The sequence below is a fragment of the Bombus vosnesenskii genome, unplaced genomic scaffold, assembly GCF_011952255.1.
Source record: "Bombus vosnesenskii isolate JDL3184/JDL3185 unplaced genomic scaffold, Bvos_JDL3184-5_v1.1 scf7180000013339, whole genome shotgun sequence".
Classification (NCBI taxonomy): Eukaryota; Metazoa; Arthropoda; class Insecta; order Hymenoptera; family Apidae; genus Bombus; species Bombus vosnesenskii.
Window position 1 is genome coordinate 1278087 of NW_022882976.1, and position 22592 is coordinate 1300678.

The 22592-nt window shown below is 43.8% G+C and overlaps 1 protein-coding gene across 1 annotated transcript in view; it reads right to left on the bottom strand.

Annotated features, from left to right (window-relative positions):
• The window catches only part of LOC117236029 (MOXD1 homolog 2), a 167809-nt gene that overhangs the window by 70739 nt on the left and 74478 nt on the right, over nt 1-22592 (bottom strand). The window contains exon 2 of the mRNA XM_033498605.1: nt 15861-16137. Coding sequence (XP_033354496.1) covers nt 15861-16109 — 249 coding nt within the window. The 5' untranslated portion in view covers nt 16110-16137. The remainder of the gene's footprint in view (nt 1-15860; nt 16138-22592) is intronic.

The following is a 22592-nucleotide window of genomic DNA, read 5'->3' on the forward strand; positions in this document are numbered from 1 at the left end:
TCATCTCTGACTAACTATGCTCGCGAACAAGCAATAGCGTCTTCCTTCCAAATTTCCTGTTAGTTACTCTCATTTTCCTACCCTCTAAATCTTTTAAATTCTTTACTAGTCATTGTAAACAGTATTCCACAATTCACACTGGTAATGGTCTGTCAACTATACTCGTTGTCAGTTGAAAGTTGTTGGTCCTCTAAATAAAAATCCGATAGAAAAGCAAGCTCCTGTCTCTATTATGTTTCTATTACCTGCTTGTGTATACAAGTATGTCGATTCAAATCTCTACTCCATTCAATCGCCCGGAATCCCAAATACTAGTGTTCGATGTTCCAAGCACGTATCCTTTCAGCTTAACGTGAAATTGTCGGTATCGCAATTTTCGAGTCCATTCGAGAAGGATTACCAGAAGAAAGGTGTAGATCCGTAATCCGCGAGGAAACAGTCAATATGTGGTATCGGCGGCCTCTCCGTAACGTAAGTTTGTCCTTGGTACAGTGTAAAAGGCGGTAGAGAGGAGGAGCACGCGCGCGACAGTCGCAAGCGCGTCCGATTCAGCCGTTTCTTTCCCGTAGAGGAAAGAAGCTCGAGCGTGCCTAGCCTAGCGGGTCTTTGAAGAGGGCCGACCGTGCAGCAGCATTTTTGTTTCGTCCCGAAGCAGGAAAGGCTCTCGGGAATTTCGATACAATGCTCGCACGCGCGGGCCGAGGGGCGACTGACAGAAAAGGGTTGCAGCACGAAGCCGGCAAGGGACGCGAGGAGCGAGCGTAAAACTACACGGTAAAGCTGACTCGGCAAAGTCGACTTTACACTAGTGCTTCAGGAACAGCCGGAGATATGGAAGGACGAACACAACTAGGCAGCGAACAGGAAGGGGCCAAGTTGAGCCGCAATCCTTCTTCATCCACCGACCAAAACTGCGACTGTCCCTCCATCTATCTGTTTCGTTGCTGCGCCGGCATCTTCTGGTCGGTTCTATAACCCGATTCTCTAACCCTGGATGCTCTTCTCGGCTTCAACATCGTCCAAGTGTCGCTTAAGCCAGTTTCACCTTGAGGATTGCGTTTTAAGCTGGGGATTGTTAAGAGCTGGCAGATTTGATCCTTTGTATCGTACCGTCGAGTGGTCTCTGGACTCAGTCTAGAACGTAAGACACCGTCGTAATATACGTCCCTCGTTTCGTTCTACTCGCCTCTGTTCCTACGGATAAGTCCGGAGATGCGACAGAAATAATTATTAAGGATTTCTTCCTCCGGTGTTATTTGATTCTGGTAACCAGAAAAAGTACATTAGCGGATCTTTTTCCAAAGTCAATGCCGTCTCGACATTGCAAAGGATACTTTGATGCTTAGATTAAGTCGAGGTTTTATAGATCTGTCCGATGGACGAGACAGGGCGAATAAGGAAAAAGTATATTAGTTACGTTAAATGGTTGACAAGCGTTTTCACTATAGCCCAAGTATTTCGGACAAGCACAAAGGAATGTTTAGCCAACTGACTATCTCTTTTCTCATTAATCCCTTTCGTGGAATCCAGGCTTCTCTCTGGAGTCTAAATAAACTTCGACGGAAGACTGTTTGCTCAGTCGTTGTTTTAAAATAGCCATGTAAATGTATCTCACCCGATCGCGCGTCACTTTCTAAACATTGGCGGCCAGCTACCCCGTCGCATCGTGTCGAGTGAAAATGATGATGTCCCCGGTACCATTCCGCCACTCGAGACTACGTCAACATCCTCGTGCCTTCGGTTCCCGGAGTGAAAGTAGGTTTATTCGTGTGACGAATCATCTGACGGCCGCTGGTATTTAAAGTACCTTCTCGGCCAAGCGCAACAAGATCGGATCGACCCTCCGCAGACATTTTTTCGATTGAGAAAGGGACCGTCCTCCCACGAGAACCGCTTTCGATCCTTTCTCATGACCGTAATAATATGAAGACTTTTTTCAAATATTCCACGTTCTTTCTCCAAAATTACACCACATTAAAAGAAATCGTTACAATATCCACTCCAGCCGATGGAGCAACGATTCAATTTGACGGGAAAATTCACAAACGCGTGTAACACTGAAAAATGCGTTTGTTCGCGTATAGATAATAATAACGGTGTTGAAAGAAATGTCGAGAATTCAATGTAGCGAATGATTGGAAATAAATACGATTGACTGCTAACGATAGATGTCCCTTTCAATTACTAATTCTCGACGGCTGTTAACTGTACGCCGATAGCGAATAGCGATAGCGAACATTGTTCGCTATCGGCGTACTGGGCCAACTATCAAAACCCGCGAAATTCGATTGTAACACGCGACACAGTGGAAGGATTAAAAGCGATAAAGTGTCGCATTTGGATTTGGCGTTGACACGACAAGAGTACAACAGGTCGAGCAACGTGCTTAAAAATGCAATTATTTACTGCAAACGAACGCGAAGGATGACTCGGTAAATCCTCTTACGTGCAGTTCATAATTGCGCGCAGAGAAATCAGGGAATGGGAACCGCAATAAGTCCGTAGTTAGCGTTATATCTGCTCGGCCGTGTTTTATTTCGCGCAAAAGTTGCTGGCTGGTAAACGAGGCTGAATTAAAAATGAACAGTTCCGCGTGCACGCTGGCGGCTTTGCTTAAAGAATCGGCCATTGGGAAGATACATCGGTCGGACAGGACAAAAGACAAAAGCCTGTATCAGTAATTGGCTTAGCCACAATACAATCGATGAATCCTGGTTGGACGGCCGGAGGAACCCAATAGAAGTTAAACCCAATTTAGCAGACCCACACTAACTTTCCCTTGTACAGTAGCCATGTTTCGCCAAATCTCCGTTTCTCCCTGCACTGAAACCTAACGCCTAATTTCTGCTAATTAGGTAACGTTCAACAATAATACGGCGAAATAAAATGGCCCACGTTATCGTATTCCTGCCAGTCTCTTTATGGAAATAGGAATGTCAGGAAATAATATAGCTCGCAAAATGACGTGAACAAAATTAGACTTAAAATTTCCAACCTGGGAAGACACGCTCGTTTCGTGAGTGAAATTTACGTATCAGATTTCCTCGACTGTCCTCCTCAAATTCGTTAGAACGTTTCATGATAAAAAATCGTCAAAAATCTCGGTCGGTCACGTTCTCGTTATAACGTTTTAGCGGTTAAATTTTTCGCGTGTAAGAAACGAGTGCTTATTTTTCGTTTCATAACGTTACTTCGAAGTGTATGATCGATTTGTTTGAAACATCTGTGGACAGATTGTATCTCGAATTTGAAAGGAACTAAAAGGAATGCAATAACTTGTATCGATCGATCATCTTGTTACGTCGAAATGACCTACCGATATCGCAATCGGTTTTACATAACGTTTCCGTGTGTTTTTCATTTTTTGCAATATATTTTACGATATAAAATATACAATACGCACCGCTGAAGGCAGGTGATCAGACTGAAAATCCAAACGCTGCCCGTCAAAATTCGTAGCGATCGTCGAACACGATAAACTTGTCAGCTGGAAAGTCTTATCGCTTGGCCAACAAACATTGAATTTCGGTGCCCGGTAACGCGACAGGGATAATCATTGTTTCACCTTCGCTCGACTGTGACCGTGGCCACGTAATTTCGGCATGATCGGCGGCCCCAAGTTATCGTTATTTATCGACGAATCGTATTTCACGGCTCAATAACTATGCGTTCACGTGTCTACGAATTTGCATATGTATCGAATCAGTTGTCGGATTCATATCAGCCGACGATAACAGAGTGACGTATTTACGAGACGTATGCGATTCGTGACAGCGGCGATCATTCGACTTGCATGCGCTGCATTAATCTCGCCTCTAACGAACGCGATCTACACGGTGTAAATTGCTATTTTATGTAGTGTACGCGGGATCGCCGTGGACTTCCAACGACGCAACAGTTTTATAAAATATGATAATTGTCCAGAATAATATGAGTTTCAACGGTTAAAGCCAATATCGGAGTCGGTAATGGTATTCGTCCATCCAAAAGCTTTCTTGTACGAGTTCGATGATATTTTCGTCTCATTTATCCTAAACGAGCCGTTTAAAAATCATACTGATCACGCACATAAATTGAAAAGTGATGATACAAGCAACGTTTTTAAAAACTTACTTTAGAATTTATTATTACTTACGTCATCTTACGATGAATGGACTAATGGAAGTAAGAGACTTGTTTCGTGAGGATTAAAAATTAATCGTGTACTTATGTAATGAAATTAAGAAATTAACAAAAGATAGAAGAATGAAAACGGTGATCGCTACCGATTTCACTGAACCTAAACCGTGATGAATAAAACAACAATTTTCAAAAACGGTTCCTACATTGCGTTGTAGGATTAATTATGGATGTCAAATGAAACGTCAAACGAAACGTCAAACTGGAAATTTGGAAGACAATGATTTCCGAATGCTCGTTTATCGGAATTCGCAAAAGAGCGATAACATTGTTCTACAAACATCTCCTCACCTCCATTGTTACCTACCGTTAGAACGTTTGTCCTGCGGCTATCGCATAATTTAATAATAATTAAACGACGATAATGACAACGGATTTTAGCATCCCAATATTTCACGCCGCGCGACCATCTCGTCAGTGTAATGGGCAACAGAGATGCATCGTATTAACGATAATTTGATTACGCACGTCCCATCGATATTGCAACGATTAAAAACTACAGTGGAACCGATTGTTTGCATAACTTTCTGCTTGAGAAAAACTTCAGAAATATTGTAAAGCTTGTCAACGCAGAATAACTATTATGTGATACATTAAATCGCATATAGCCATACGTGAATATTAAATAATAAATAAATAAATATTTCTCATCTATTTGCCTAATTTTTAAATAGAAAAATGGAAGGTTTATAGAATGACGTGACTTATATACACATCTTAGATATTTGAGTTCAGTAATCTATAAATTGTTAACATTTCGACTTCCGCGCGTTAATCGCTCGACGCGTCGCGTTGCGCCATGAAAATCAAAAGATGATCGTCGATGCAGTAATATCAACAGAGTTCACGCCTAACTTACCATACTTTTGACAGTATCAGCCAGCCCATCGAGGCCCCTGTCGAGAAAGCAGCTCGGGACTACCTTTCACGAGGACGCATTACAAGACCGATCTATATTCGCGAAACGAGATGCGATCCATCACCGAGCCGCATGATCTTAGCCCGCAGCGATTCACTCTCGCCCTTTGTCTCTCTCGACGCTTTTTATTGTTTCTCCTCACGAGAAAATTGCCTGGTCCCCGACTCGAACTGGGTGGCACGATCTCAACCATCCACGCGTTTCGTCGCGGTCCTTCTTCTTCCTTTCTCTTGCACCGAATTTTGCGCTCGTCCCTCGTTGCGACGAGTTTTAAAGCGACTTTAAAGCGAAACCCGGGTTTCGACGCGCGATACAAATGACACGGAAAAGGCAGAACGGAAGCTGAAGCAATGGAACACGCGGTTGCACGTGCTGGCCACGTCGCGACGCGATTTCACGGCCGCCACACGACCCTCTCCCGCTCTCTTGCGCTTCGACGGACTTTTAATGAGCCCGCGGGAGAGCGAAACACGCGCGGTTGCGTCCCGTTGCCGCGAAACGATATTTGTTCCGTGGAATTGCGGGGAACGCGAGCCACGGTCTGCATAATGAGCGACCGAGACGTGCTCTAGCGGTATAGGGGAACCTCTCCCAGCCTCAAGATCTTTTCACTAACGTGTACGGAGCTTTTCAGAGGAACTCCGAGAGCGTATCTCGTGCTTAAAATTTTTTTTCTCTTCTTTTTCCTCCTTTTTTTAAAGGGAAGATGCTTCAAAATGTGCTTACCTTGCTATGCGAGCACTCGAAACGCACGGGTTAAGCGGAGTTGCCTCCACTAGCCAATCGACGTGCAGTAGGAGCTAGTGGTTTTAACTTCAATTCTTTCTTGTCATACGGATAGATAATTTTTGAAATGTTACAACAATATGCGTTTAACAATTAAAATCAGGCGTCGCCTGATTTTCAGACAAATCTGAATTGCTTTTGTTTTCTAGCTATTTTACTATCAAACTGTTTCATTTGAATCATGTGTCCTGTATTGTAAGATATTAAATAAAGTAAAATTTATTAGTATCTTAATACTTATAATACTACCTCCATAATCGGAACTGTCGTACTTAGTTATAAAGTTATACTATTATACAGGCTGTTACGAGATATGACTGAATATTTTAAATTTTATAAGGTGAAAGAATAGCACGAAGAAGATGATGACACTTCAGTTTCCTTGTAAACTGGACACCTTAATTAATTGTATATGAATCGAAACTAGGAGAAATATATATATAATAAAAGTTAATTATGCGAATGAGACGATTAATAAGAGAAATGGACAGGGTTGATTCGATTGCTCTCCCAGGAAAATCGTAAGGACAATCGTATTAGCGCCATTAGAACCATTTGAGACGATTCGTTTGAATTTTAAGGTTTAAATGGTCCTTCTCGGAAGGATTTGGGTCTGAGTAATCTCGTCTCGAGAGTCTAGACGCAGCCCGGGGCGCCGAACAGCTCGAAAGACGACCAAGAGAGAGACGAATCAGCATGCGAGGCATGGCTTCGGGCCGACAAATCTTTTGAAGCTATTCGTACAGAGGAGAGTCTTCCACCCGGGGTCCTTTCAGGCATACATTTCGTAACAGACTACAAAACCCACTCCGAATGTAATTATGTGGTACCTTGGCGGACACCTAAAGTGCCAGCAACGTAATTACCGCAGTCGTTATAATACAATTTGCAGCGAAATTAATTTCTTTGCAAACGTTTCCCCTTTCGACTTTTGGCTAATACAATATTAGCGTCTTTTGTTGCGTTGTAACGGTTCAATTATAAAATCTACGGTCGCGATTGTTCAACGATATTGCGGTTGTGAAAATCAAAGGCTCGCTCTACAACCCTCTCTGTACTACTGCACGAATATCTGGTTGACAGTTTCGCAATTTTGAGTTAATCGCACGTTTCAGGGATACAAACTTTAGTTCGACTTTACACTAGTTTACGATAGTAGTCAAACGCTTGTAGAAATGTTTTACGAATGTATTATGCATGTATGAACTATCATGACCATATTGATAGTTTGGATATATATGAATATTGATATATTTGGATGTAGAAGCTACAAGATATTTAATTAAAAGTATTTAAACATTCGATAATCTATTATATTAATAAGCCGTGATATTCAATGGGACTATCTTTATAAGTAACTGTGTGTTCAAACCGAATATTAATTTTTTGCTAAATATAGATATATTTGCAGTAAATGTTTCGTAAATGTATCAGTTGTCAATGAAATTCCAAAATGTACTACTATACACACACAATATACATAAAGTTTTCTCCGGTAAGTGTCCAAATGCTTTAGTGAGCTATTACGTAATAAAGTAGTTGCGTTCTAACGTCGATGCAAATAGAACGTATGTTACTTTCTGTGCAAACGGAAATCGTAAAATCGATACACACCTCTGATGAATGGTTGAGCCGATACCAAGCGAACCGCAAAGCCGATGTATCCGAAAGTGGGTTCCCTCGCCGTGGAATTTCAAAACGATCTTCCTCCATTCCCCTTGCACCAGTACCACACTTTATCTTAAAATATTTCTCAGACGTCCACGGGTATAATATAATTTACACGAGCGGAGCTATCAAAGCCGTCACGTGGTCCCTATGATTTGTGGTATTCAATTTTATTTTATCCGAAACGCTCGGTCTAGGACGAGACTCTCAAACGGGATATCCTCTTTCCTACTTCCTACAGATGGAATTCTAAATAGTTCACCGCAGGAGGAATTTTGATTTGGTGGTATGGTTCACGGCATGAAACGTCGACAACGAAGGAGGACAGCTGGAGGAACGAATCGGCATGCGAGGTTTCCTAGGGAAAACCTCTTATACGCTACCGCCCCTTTTCGTTCAGCCTACCGAACAGGCGAGTTCATTTCGGATGGTATAACACGGTTTCTATTCTGATCCTACAAATACCACCAACGGAATCAATAATGGAATAGACTAAGTGAAACATTCATCGCCAAAAAGTTGGTCGGCCGCGGAAATAGCATATGTTCGCTTCATTCCAACTGATAAAAAATATGAAAGGCACGAAAGGAAGGGATAATATCGGTTGACTTTGTCGGTCGACGAGTTCGAGTTTCAGTTCGACGAAATTAAACTAATACCCTACTATGATCTTATCAATCATTTCCATCCTTGAACATAAACCGAACGCCCATCTTTGTTTCATGTAAAAATCGAACGCGAGCCCATTGAAACACGGTGGAAGACGGTTCGATCTTTCGCAGGAACGTTTTAGTTTCCAGCAGGAACGAGCAATCGAAGTAACGATATTAAATGCTGTACACTCCGGCGGATCGTATTGATTGTTTCGTTATAGTTCGTGTCTGCGTCAATCCCGGCGACCTGAATAAAAAGCTCCGAAAAAGAGAGAAATCCCGCGTCAAAGTTTATTTAGACCAGAGTAAATATCGCTCCCGTAGCTTCGAATTACAGCTAAAATTTTCACGCAGTCATCTCTGAACACCAACCTCTAACTTCCTGGAAGATCCAAACGACGTCGATTCGTGTCTGAAAGATTTTCATCCGACAAAATTACATCACCAAACTCCGAATAAACCGACGAGCAAAGTATCTCCTAAAGACCGGGCCTAAGTGAAATGCGGTAACATTTAACTTCGTAGCTTCCCCAACCCTTTCGCTAACTAAGCTCCGGAAACGCGACCGCCATTCTGACCCACTAACGAGCCGTAGTTAGAAATAAAGCGTTTATTCACCGCGCTCGGAATCAAAAAGGCGATTCTCCACTTACCGCGATCGCGTCCCCGTTCTTGCAAATTTTCGTAGCGTACTTTGCGTTCCTGGAACCCTCTATTCTATTGGCTAAGTTTTGACGCCGTCGGGAGACGTAGGGACTTTTAAACAGTGCCGCGACATCATTTACGGGAAGCTGCGTACACGTGTGTGTACATAGATGTAACTGCATTTACGTTGAATCCTATTTACAACGGGTAAAATCGCATTGGGGGATCCCGTAGTGGAAGTACCTTGGGAATAGCCTGTGCGCAAGCTATACCAGCCTCCCGCCTCTCTGCCGCATACCAACCTCTTCACCACTTTTCTCCAACGTAGCTGCTGCCGCGTACGAATCTACGCGCCCCGTATGCAAATGCATCGCTAGCATTTTTACGCGAGAACGTTGTACACCGTTCCGTTAAGCACTCTTGCGAGTTTCGACATTTTTATCATCTCTTTCCTGTGCTCCTCCCTTTCGACCTTCTTTCCGTTTTCGCTTCTCTGACGTACCACGCGTTCGCTTTCATTCCCTAATCCCAAACACACACGTGATGCAGAGTCTAGCCGAGGCACCACGGTAGTTTTATAGTAGTGCGCGTCGGTAATTTCACATGTTTTTGAAAAACGACCGCGTGGACCCGTTCTGGGACTTCGGAATTAGGTCAGAAGCAGTGTCGTTGTTAACACGTTGTGTCGCCGTTGTGAAAGAAGGAGAAAATTATCTGTATAAACTCGGCGAGAACAGCAAAAGTGATGAAGGAAGATGAAGGAAGATGAAGGATATTCAAGTCAGCCTATCGTTATTTTATCTATTATTTTTCGTACATATAGGGACGAAGTATAGATGGTTATGTATTGAGAATAACTGAACTTCAAGTACTAGCGATACATAAATGAAGAAATTAAGGTAGATAGTCTGATACTTTTCAGGTAGAAATCAGATGATAAAAAACGTTTGGTTTCAAATTAAGGTGCAAAAGAAGAACGCGTAACTACTCAAGGTTTAAGACGAATATAATTACATAGTTGACTGCATAGATTGCTTCAGATAAAAGAAATTGTAAAATAAAAAAGAAAAAGGATCACTTTTCGACAAACTAAAATAAAACTTCTCACATACGTTATATCTAGTAATTTAGAGAATGGCGATGTCGTATCGGTTTTGCACATTTCATCGTCGTTCCGCGATTTATTCAGCTTGATCGACCGTTTGTTCCATTCCCATCTAGTTCGTTGCTGCGTGCGCCGCGAATAGCGAGTCGCGATGTGATATTACTAAACATATCATTTATTCACCAAACAGTCAGAATGCACGTACGAGACCTGGCTAGCGACCCCAACGTTCTACACCGCGCACAATAAAGCCGTCGCGGGCTCGGCCCGTGTTTGCGAATAGAATTCAATGTGGACACGTGTTCGCAAATATCCGCAAATTCTTTCAAGCCTCTCCTTCCACGGTGCCACCGAAAAAACGTTTTCTCTGTTCGTGGTGGATTGCAACGTTTGCAGTCGGTCGCGACTCCGACCGCTCTTCGTCCTCTTTCATCGGATCGCAATTCTCTTGATTTCATCAGTGTTGTTCGTTCGCGTTGATCGCGTGTCTACGATTAACGAAGCTCCTGTCAATTTCTAGGTGCGGCTCGATCTACGATTGAGTTATACGATCGAGAGCGAATCTACAAGCGACTGTGCGATTCCTTTCGCAACGTGTTTGTCAAAGACCTTGATTACGTAAGATGTAGAGGCATTTGGAGCCTGCGAGTAAATTAGAGATTGAAATATAACGAGGCTTAGGAATATCGAATTGTGATTAATGGTTATCGGGGAGTAGAAGCTTCTTGAAATTAATCGAGTTAGGGGAATTCAGGTTACTCGAGCTTATGTTCATGCAAATCAGGCGAATGCTGGACTAGCAATAAGTGAAATTCACTTCAGAAGAACTTGTGTCTAGTTCACATTGTATGTAAGTAATTCACGTCGTTGAACATGTATTTCAAGCTTCAAGGAATAGCTGAAAGGACTTCGATTTCGTTTGATAATTAAAAGAATATATCAAATCAAGTATAACTAACAAGTTAGAAAAGTCAACTCAAGATACTTGAATTCAAGCGACTCGACGTAAATACCTAGGTATTGCTTTTCAACTATTTAGAATTGTAGATCAATGTTATAAAACCACAACCGTATAGGCAATATGCGTATAACAAAAACCTACATATATATGTATGACTTATTATTCCCAACTATTTTCCGTAACGAAAATTTATCGGAACGACGAGGGTCTCGTTTATATTCTAATAGAAAGACCCGTTATCAAAGATCTTAAACGAAAGTTATTCCGCATATTCTGGGAAAAACAGCGCAGCGTTCCGTTTCATACATACCACTGGCTTACGTCTACTATGGCTAGGCTAAACTCCAATCTAAATTCCGATGCTTCTAGATCGGAATAGATTTTGCATGTAAGAACGCGAGTCCATGCGCTGACCGGCCTCCACTCGCTTTCGTCTCCGTTTCCAACGTTGGTTAGCGTCCAAAACGCCACCCTCTTTGCTTCCACCTCTTTCTTCCATCTCTCTGAGTCCTCTCAACCGTCCCCCATTCGCCATTGACGTAGATTAAAAAATTTCTGCGTCGAATTATGAAAAGCTATTTGTCCAGCAATCGTCAGAACCGCTCGTTAATGGATTTCTCGAGCAAGCGTTTCCCAAGCGTCGAACGACGCGTCCGAGACAAGGACAACGACGACGAAATATGCATCAACCTGTACAGTCTCCTCTCCTTGCGGCAGCATTTTCATCCCATTCCATCGACCTTTTTCAGCCACTTTAGCCAACTGCAGTAGCAAACCGCCGACAATGCGGAATAGGAATTTCATTCTGCGCGAAATGCCGCGGTCGTTGCTCGTTTTTTCCGCGGCCAAGTATCCGCCCCTAGCCTGCATCCGGTCCCACGCCGTGATTACATTCGACTCGGCATGTGTGCAATGAGAGTAAAAGAGAGAAAATAAAATATAGTAGAGGGGAGAGAGAGAATGACGTGAGAGATAGAGGAACAAGGAGAAGGAAGTAAGGCCGAAGCAGATACCGAAATTAACTGCACCAAGCAAGATCTCATTACCATTTCGCTGGCGGCTCGTTTCACGACGACCCACCGCCAGCAACTAGCTGAAATAATCGCGCATTAGCCGAGTTTTCGCCGCGAGGAAACTGCTTCCGCGCGATGCTTTTCTTCGAATCGAGCGGCGACCGACAAGAGGCTCTGAATTGGCTGGCGATTTATCGCACTGCATTATTTAACCCGCCATTGCCAGCTGCGCTCGCGTTTCTCCAAACGTTCCTTTTCTGTGGTTCGCGTACCTATGACCGCGATGTATGAGTTGTAAATATTAATTAGTCTACTCGACGTCACTATGGAGTATACTCGTGATTCTTTTCTTCAAAGTTTGTCAGCTTTCCTCCTTGCTGTACTATTCTCGTTGGAAACGTGATATTAAATTTCAGGCAATTTTAATTCAATGGTGAAACGCCGTTGGAAAGATACGCTAAAAGTTATATCATTTTTTATAGTAACGAACCGAGGGCATGGAACAACGTGAATGAACGTCGTAGCTCGTCGCGATCGCTCGTTCGAAAAGTATTTCAGGTAGAAAAGACCTCAAATAGACACCGAGCTACGGATTCGCCTTGAAACGACGTGCCGAACGGAACAGGGAAGTTAAACGAAGCGAATAAAAGAATTAGACCAGGAAAATTGAATTCAGCCGACTGGAGAGACGGGGATCGAAGTGGTTGAACACACAAAAGCCGGATCCTGAAACGGTAAATGTATCAAGAAGCGTACATCTTTAATCAACTTCGATTCGTTTCGTCGAGCGTTACTTTTATCGTACCTATTCTCCTTTATCAACTACGATAACAAAGCAACGAGTGTCGAATGTACTCTCTACAAATAGGTTCGATACCACTGATATCGGCGTTACATCGACGAGATCGATCGCTCATGAAGACGTTAGACCAACTCCGATTCCTTCTACCTTATTATCATACAGCGCGAAGGAAGCTCGGTTCGTTTGTGCTGTTACCAACGACCCTACAAGATGGAAGGGAAAAGTTAAACCATGCGAATAAAAGAATTGAACTGTTAGATTAGGAGAGAGGGAGCAAACCAGGAAAAGGGTAAGAAGCTGTACGAAAGGGGTATAAGGGAAAGAAATCGAGCGCTAAGAATCCGGTGTTCGCCTGGTCGCCTAGCTGGTCTGGATGATCGTGGTTGTTCTGCTTCTAAGATTACGATCATAACGAAAATCTTCTCGTTCCCATTGGCCGTCAAGTTTCTCCTCCGTCTTCCTCTTTTTCGCTCTACATGAGTTCTGTCGTCCATTCGATCCTTTCTTCTCGCTCTATGTCCCTTCCCTGTTCCCCTCTTTTTTCTTCCCATGACGTCGCTCTGTGTGTATGAGAGCGTCCGGCGACGGCTGCATCGCATGGAGCATTGCGAGCGGCACGGCATGCATTATGGAACGAGCAGGCAACGATTCTACCGGAAAAATTGCGGACACGCGAGACGAACGCGATCTGCAGCCTGACTACCTACCTACGTAGATATGTACCTAAGCACCGACCCACCACTACTCTCGGTTATCCCGCTCTGTAGTCGCCGGAGAAGATTGCTTTCCTATATTGCATCCACCACCCCATCCCTTTACGCAGATATGCGCACGTTACGGCAGCTTTCCATTTCAGAAGAAACGCGGTTCCTTCGTTGTTAATGTCGAACGATGTGTGACACGACAATAAGGAGCCACCATTTCACCAAGTTAAATGATTTGCCGACAAAGAGGGATAATTTAGATAGAATTTTGCATTGTGCCGTTTTGATTGGTACAATTTTTGCTTGTCTGGTTCGTTTCGTTTCGATTAGATCACAACTCGTTCGATCAGAGTTCGATTAGACTTTAATAATAAGCAGGAAGCGATGGTATTTTTCATTTCAATTTCGTCGCACCAATTGAATGTTAATAAGTATCGATCACAAAGCAACCGATTTAAACCGCATTGTGTCGTGTATGCAATGAACATTAAACGATCGGCGGTCCAACAACATACATTAATCATAACGAATGGCACGGTCAGTCGACTGTAATCAAACGGTCGAGCGAACAGACATCGTACAGAACTTCTATCGTAGTTATTGCTTTTAAGGTGAATTTAATTAACCTCACTTAACCGCTTACTTATTTTCCACACCGAGTTCGCCTCGCTCTTGTTGCGGCGAGTTCCACCGTACCTCGGGGATAAGATAAAATCTTTCGTGGACCAGTTAAGAATCTATTATTTCGATCCTAGCGAATCTTCTTCCTCCAAACCTTCGCACGAGGCCGAGATTATAATCAATTTTCATCGGTGAGCAGAGTGCACAAGAAAGGTGAAACTGCTGTCATTAATCGCAAAGGTTAATCATAAAAAGAAAAGCATCTGTCTACGAGAGGGGCTGACAGTGACGCAGCGCGAATCCGAGTGAATTTGTCGTCGACGGGAAATTCCGCGCGAAGTAGCCTGCAAGCGATGATGGAAACGCGAACGTGGACGATGTGGGCGCGGAAAGCCGTTATAAAAGAAATATTCGACGACAAATGTACAAATGAGGACGAGGCAGGAAGAGGACAGAGTTGAAGCGTTCGCGTGGTTGCTCGTGCAACGTTGGCTGTCCCGTTCGCGTCGTGGAAAAGCCACGCGAGAAAAGCGTACAAAGAAAGAAAAAAAGAAACGAACGAACGAGCGTCCATCTCCCTCCGCGTTAGATTATGGCCCTGATGTTATGAAGAACCGAGTAAAGTGACAGCCGCGTAATGCTGATGAAAGGGAGGATAACAGCGTAATCCCCTTGAGTTAGGTTTTCGAAGAGAGTTTTCGTCAACAGATGCGGCAGGATAACGACGTTTTAAATTTAACAGTACTTGAAAATAAACTGTGCGCCCGACCCCATCCTCCGAAAATTCTATGCACGTTCTCTTTGTGGCTCTTGTAGAAAAATTAAACCGGTTCACAACGTTTACCGGTGAAAATTCTCTTCGTCGTATCTACAGTCGCGCGATGTTTGCCTTGTTAGTTTATCGAGCTTTAGACTTTCAGGGGCAGGATGATGTTTTCTAACTCGTGTACCGTTTCGACGAAGCGTAGCTGGATATGTTAGCTGAATCTACGTCTTTTACGTTTTACTTGGAAATCGAGGAAGAACTTTCGACCGCCGTTTTCTCTAGCTGTATACGTATGTATGTACGTACATAGGTTCTTTCTATTCATTTTATCAAACGTCGCTCGTATCCATCGTGATTCCCGTTAAGTCTCGTTTGCTTGGATTTGAAAAAGTTATCCGTCCCATCGGACGGTACAGGATACGAGCTCAAAAAATACCGTTTCGATAAACACAATACATCATGGGCCAGTGACTGAAAATCGTGCAAGATAATCGGTCCTCGGAAAAATAAAACGACAGAGTGTCGTACAAAATGACGAGCACGCGTAATGACAGGCCGCTGGCCTCAGTTGGTAAGATTGATAACTATGCAATGCACCGATCGAAACGAGAAACCCATTACTTATCTTCGGAAGAACTATCATTATGCGAGTTCTCTTGCACACACGGTCCTGGTATTCCAAGTGATCTGTGGAACGCTTGACGCACCGGGATCGGTAGCATAGGAGTAATTAGTCGAAATTATTCCAAGTCAATGTTCGTGGAATGAATGTAATTTTGTTAGAACGCACTCGGTGAAAATGATCGTCTCGCGAAATCATCGTTTCCAATTCAAGATGCGCTATGCATACCTAAGAAATAATGATAATTGCGTTTCTCCGTTATTTTGCTGGCGCGTTATACACAAAGTTGTCTGTTGGAACGTCGATAATTTCGAGTATTTAGAGTTTAAGAACGAAAGCTCGCGCACGAAGAAACTCGAGCTACCGTCTGACAACGATCGCGAAGGAAATAACGTGACGCTCTTAAGGACACTTACCTGAAGATGGAGCTGTCCGTTGTTGTCTACCCATCCAATGACCATGTCAGCTCCAACGCTGCCGTCATCCCTCGTGAAACCCAGACCCACGTAGCCGAGAGTCTTCACTTGAATCTCGAACATCACATCTCTCTCGCCAGGCGTCCAAAGAACTAAGAAGTTATTGTCCAGGACGGCACTGTGTTTCCACTCGACGGAGAGGACGCCGTTGACGAAGAGGAGGAGACACGTAGCGATTACGGCCTTCATTTTTTACAACCGATGCGCCTCAGAACATCTGTAATCAAAGAAAAATGCTCTATCGTTAACCATGCGTTCTTCTTCAATTTCATTAAATTTTAATCATAAAATTAAAATTAATGAAGATAAATCAATTTCGGTTTGGTTAATTTAAATTCTTGTAAATGTAAAGACGACATAATTTGTTGTTATTGCGAGACAGGAAGTCTTCAGGCAAAGAGATTATTACATTCAAGAGATACGTTCCCCGGGTTAAAAGGTTAAATACAAAACGAAATATTTAGATTTTCACATATTTACGTACAGCATCTCTCACATTCCATCGTTATAACCTGCCAATGTGCGAGGTAACAAACCCCATTCTTCAGCTTCCGCTACGTCTCGCAACCCCGTAATTACAAGTGCTTCGAGTCCTTACGCGGAAAAGCGCTCGCCGCTAAAACGACGTAGTCGCGTTTCTTTCTCGCCGCTCGTTAATCATCGCCATTTCTGTACGACCTAACAAAGTAGCGGAAGAGCGTTGCGCGTATCGATGCCTCTCGTCCCATCGACATCGAGCGAAGACCCGGTAACTCGTGTTTCCACGTCAGCGTTCGATCGTTAGCCTGCTATTTAGGCGTTTTATGCGGTCGTAGACGGCTCGGTTATATTTTCCTTCAATATTTTAAGAGCAGTGGCTCGCCATTAACCGCGTAACCGACACACGGACCAAGCCGCTTGGTCCTAAAGCGTAAACGACTCGAAGCCACATATAACAGTTGGCCACCGGTGCCGCTCGATTCCTCCTATTTCGCATGCGACCCACTCTATCGCGCTTAAGTGCGCCCCCCGTGTGTACTTTCGTCCCGGTATTTTCACTCATTTCCCACGTAAAATCGTATTAGCCTCTTTATCCCTCGACTTCCCTCGAATCGCGCTCCGCCACTTGGCCTCAATGAAGATGCGCTTCCGTTACGAAAGACGACGAAAACAACGCGAGCTACGGTGGGAAAATTTCTGGCTGGTGTAGTTAAAAGGACTCCACGTAGCCAGAGTGAGAGACAACCAGATTGATTTATTTCGTCAATGGTCCTAATAGGATCCTAACTCCTAATACGTGCTCACGTTAAACTGCAAGATTAATCGTCGACTCGATTCGCGAACGATGATTGATGTCGACCTTAATTCGCGATAAAAGCGACTTGACTTATCAAGAATCAAAACCGATATCACCGGTGTTATTCTTGCGTCGATTTGCGAACTCTCGGGCATTGATCTAGCTGGCTATCAATTTCACTTTATTGCCGGCACAAAGAGTACTCGTATAGATGGAGATAGGTATATAACGTAATTAACGTCGCGGAATGGATGAATGGTAAACGCGCGGACAAAGAAAGAGTTTCTCGCGTACGATCGAACGAGGGAAAGCAGAACGAGGTAGAACGAGGCCACGAGAGCTCGTCGATGCGCCATTTGCGCACCGCGTTCGCGGCAATCAAGCAAGACGAGCGCGGCAGTGAATTCGCCCAACGGAAGAAAAAGTCTATTCGTGACCGCATGGATTAAGCGAACGACGTACACGTTCACCTGTGCACGGAACTGCGCATCGCGAGCACGAACGAGCAAAAGCGAAAACGACAGTGAAGGAAGCAGCAAAAGCAGAGCCGGCAGCAAAGATAGTGCCGGTATGGAAAATAAAAAAAATTCCTAACCATCGTCCATAATGGTGACGATGAAAAAACACGAGCAAAACCGAGCGTAAAGGAAATCGAATTGATTCCATTGTCGATTAAAAATTCAATGGGTACGCGTGTATGCAGGTGAATGGTCGACGATGGTTTTTGGCGAATCGTCGCTAGAAACGGCTGGCCGATTCGGAAAGGGGTGGAAAAACAGATGGCCGGCCGACGAAATCTCTTTTGTTCGAGCTTGGTGTGCAAACATCCGCTGGTAAATCAGCAGGACACTGTCAAGAGAACTGTCAATTCGAAAGCAATCGAATCGATTAATAGTAACAATCGCGTGACGCTTGAACGGACCGATGGAAATCCGGGGGACGCGAACGACGCAGTTACCAAGTGTCAGACGAGTGGGCTCCGCTCCATTGAACTATTCGTTTCTGTGCATGCGGTTGGGAAAAGCGGAGAATTAAGCGTTTCACAGAGATCACCGCATCGGTGGAACACACGAATGATTTTGCGCGCGTCTCTCGCTGTCCCGTTTGTCTGGAAAACACGCGTGATGCGAGCCACTGGTCGCTCGCACCGCTTCGACCACGTGTTCCGCGCAATTTCAGGCACCGCGGTCGTCCCGCGAATCTGCGACCGATCGTTTTAATTAACGACGAAACAGTGGCTGTAACGCATGCCCGTTCAAGCAACGTAGACACGCACGATGTCGAACCGGTAATTTTCCGCGTCGTAATCAGAATCGATAGTCGTTCTCTCCTCTCTTACGTGTCTGATTCACGACAATGGCTTTTTTTACCGTCCGTTAAAATCTAACGGACGTAATCCCGACGGTACTATCTCAGAATCGTTAGGGTGAATTCAAAATAATTCGACCCCCTATCTGTTCACGGTAATTTGGAAGTTCGAACGAGGTAGAGAAATCATACAATTTTTCACACGATAATCGTAATTCGAATCGCGCCGTTTGCATTTTCATATTTTTCCAAACATTCTATTACGCGATAGGTAAATCTTTAATTGAATAACATTAAACGGTTGAAACACGTATTTCTCCGATACGTTTTGTAACGAAATCGAATCGATCGTTTCACGCCGATTATGTAACGAGGCTTGATTGTTCGGGATTAAAGTGAAATTTGACTTTTATAATTTACAAAATCTGGATTTAAACGCTTTATGCGTCGTTTTATTTTCGCGAACACGTAAAATATACGCAGAATGCGCGTGTTATTTTAACGAAATGGGAACGCAATATTTATTATGAAACTATGTGATCGATAATACCGTTTCTGCTTGTTCTTGACGAGTGGAACGCGAAACAAAATATCTGAAAATGTGAATTCTCGATTTGAAAACAACGGTATCGTCGACCTGAAACTGGGTCGAGCAACGAAGTAATTTGCGAGGATTGTACACGGTCTCCTAAAACATAATCGTTTCAGGCGCTACACACGGCCTCGAGAAACTTCGATCTCAAGGCCCAAGACCTCTAATAAGGTCACACAAATAGTCAAAGTTCGTCCCATAATGAAACTACGCCGCGGAAACTGTGCGGAATTTCGGGCGCTCGTCAACCGGTTTGTTTCGTGACCGTCCAATTCTTCATAATTGCTTCTTTAGCAACTGAACACATTTCAAGCGCAAAGCTTGCCGCGAACAACACAAATCCATTAACCAAATTGGCAAGCAAATACATGTAATTTACTTTTATTCGTGTCCTCTATCTTCGATGGGAAAAGAACATAGAGAGTTTTCATTCGCAGAAAAACATCGATCCATCGAATCGTTGGGTTCGCGATATGGACAAATCATTGTAATTTATCAAAAACGAGATCAACCGTGACGGGACAGGTTGATCTGCGATCTCGAACGTCACAACCTGTTTTCGTAGAGAAGCTAACGCAAATAGGAAAGCAGATAACGCGCGTTAGGTCGAACCGTTATCCAATTCCTCGAACCGATGCGACGTCCAATAGATACACCGAATTTGCGGATCGCTCCACTATACGGTTCCGTGTACGACGCGACGCGACGATTGGTCCCGGTGATCGGTTCGCGCCCATCGCACCATCAGGAATTCTCGCTGATGCATGCAGCATGCGCAACGTGAGTTCGTCGATTTTACGGTGCTAGTAGAGCAACCGCCAATCTGAAAACGATCGATTCAATTAACAGTAACAGCGGTGTAATGTGCGCCGGATGTGAGGTGATGCATCGGCAGGAGCAGCTGTCGCGCGGCAACTCGAATCGCTCGACCATACGGAGAAGCGTCAACTCAAATTGAGAGGACAGTCGAGGTCCGCGAAACGAAAAGGATGACAGGAGGGGATGAGGTTGGCATATAGAGGAGGGTAGTTGAAGAGGAGTAAAGCGAGAGAGAGAGAGAGAGAGAGAGAGAGACAGACAGACAGAGAGAGGAAGATGACAAAGAGAACGCGTGTGGTATGCGAGCAAGAGTGTGAGGGTGAACGATAGGGGAGGAGAGGGAAGGGTGGTGTGAAGGGAATGGAGCCAGGTCGGAGGTGAGCCTAGCTAACACACGACTACCACGGACGGGTTTGATTTGCGGCGTGTCGTTCAGTCGATTGCTCTCAAATTGCGTCCAGCGCTAGTGGCATCAACCTGGAACGTAGCCCCAATACATTGACGCCTCCGAACGAGGCCTGAGAGGGGCCCTGGCTGCCGGCTTTTCCATCGATGTACGCGCTCGCGCAACCGCCTATTCTCATCCCTTTTAGCGCCTTACAAAACTATCTATCTCCCTGCCCCTTTCCACCTTGAAACTCTTCACTTTCTCCCACCGATTTCCGCTGTTTCGTGTCCTGTACGAATCTGGTCACCCACCACTTCGCCGTTCAACTACTTTTAAAGTTAAATAAATCGTGAAGTAGCGACGCTAAAGCGGCGAAATCGAAATACCAGGAGAGTTGTGCGTATTGCAGAGTGTGAATGCGATCGCAGAATCAACAAAAGCGACACGCTGCGTCGCGGCGAAGTTGTTTGAGAAAGAAATAGTCGGTGGCATGTGAAACGAAATTATCGCGCGATAGTTCTCTTTTTTTTATTTTCATTTTTCTAGCTTGTTCTCTATGCGCGCGATGCATGTTATGTAGGTAATATTAAATTGAAATAAACACAGCAGAAAGTATTCAAAATACAGATGTTAGCAGGCATTTGATAGTTTCGAATAAAATCCAGTTGACTGGCGGAATTACATCTTTTCCATCGATTGACAGTTATAAATAGGGGAAATGGTTAACTCAAAGTTTGCGTTCAACCGATTTTTATAGTCAGTTATTAAAGTTCTGCGAAGCTCGGCGAAAAGAGGGACAAGAGGGCAGAAAAAGGAGATATCTTGTATCGGTACGCTCGGGTTTGCTTGAAAAATCTGACGTGTACGCTAAAGAGCAAGCTGAAATGTAATTTCTGTGGATGACACCGGAGATAAGCGTGACGTGGAATATTATAAAGCTGCTCCTGTTCACTTTTAATTCCTATCCGAATTCCGGTGTTATCGGAAGTAATGGCTAAAAACAGCATAGAACCAGCCGTATATCGGTCGATGACGAAACAGAAAGTCCTGTTACGAACTTCTCCAGTTTAAAGACTTTTTAAACGAACGACGAACCAATATGCTGTCGTCGGAACGGAAACAACCGACCAATTCATCCATCAACTTCTTTCCACGGAAAAAAAATGAAGTCTGGGACAGAGAGAAAAAAAGAGAAATCATATACCTGCTGGCGGTGTAGGGTCGGGGCACACAAATTAACGTCCGTAAAATCATTAGATGTCGCCTAAAGACGCCCATACACGTTCCTCAGCTACCTCTCTTCTATCATAGGATCGGGTACCAGGTCTAAACGTTTCAACGTTTAAAGGTTGCTGACGCGAGGGACTCTCGACCACGCATATACAAGAATAGATTAATGGAACTTGAGCTCGTGGTATGTTTCTCCTCGTCGTTCCAAATTTACTAATAGATGTTCAGAGTTCTTAGTAAATGAGTAACGTTGGAGCTTATCGAAAGTCAACTTAATCAATTCAACTTCATTAATGATTAATTGAAAATTAATATTTAATCCTCAAGAATTCAATATTCTATTTCCACATAAATTCGTTTATAATAGTACATTCCCAGGTGCATTTTTACAAAACCACGTAAAATTTAAAATATCGTAATGTTCCTTCACATTTGAATTATTTGAATTATTAATTGAATTAATTCGAATTAGTATGAATTAAAGGATGACGAGCACCGAATCGTATACGTTAATGAACAAAGCTATCATTTTGTGTCGCGTAACGATACGCGAAGATTACCTCCCTTTCTTTTTTCATTGTCCAGAGCAGTTTTTTTTAATCGCAGAACGGAGATCTGCACGCGTGCGCGGCACGTTTCACCGTGAAACCGAGACCGCACGGTTTGTAATCTACACAGGTTTGCCGCAGCAAGTCAAGCCGGCGTTAACGGTGAAACGTTGTATCAGGCTTCGTTAAAAAGTAAGAGTTATTTGCATAGCCGCGAACCGGTGCGTGGTAGGACGCTCGGCGTCGCGTCTATTCATTCACCGGTCGCTGATCGCAGGTCACGTGACCGTGTCGAAAAACACGCGAGATCGATGCAAAGTAACGGGAACGATACATTGCATCACGATGAAGAATGGGATCGAGTAAATCGCGGCGCGCAATCGTTCTCGTTTCTGTACCCGCGTGATTATCGACGGAATTTAATTCAAAACTTTTAAATTCGCTACGCCAGTAACTATTTAGCCTGAAAACTACATATAACGTTACACACGGACCACGCGAAATATTGTAA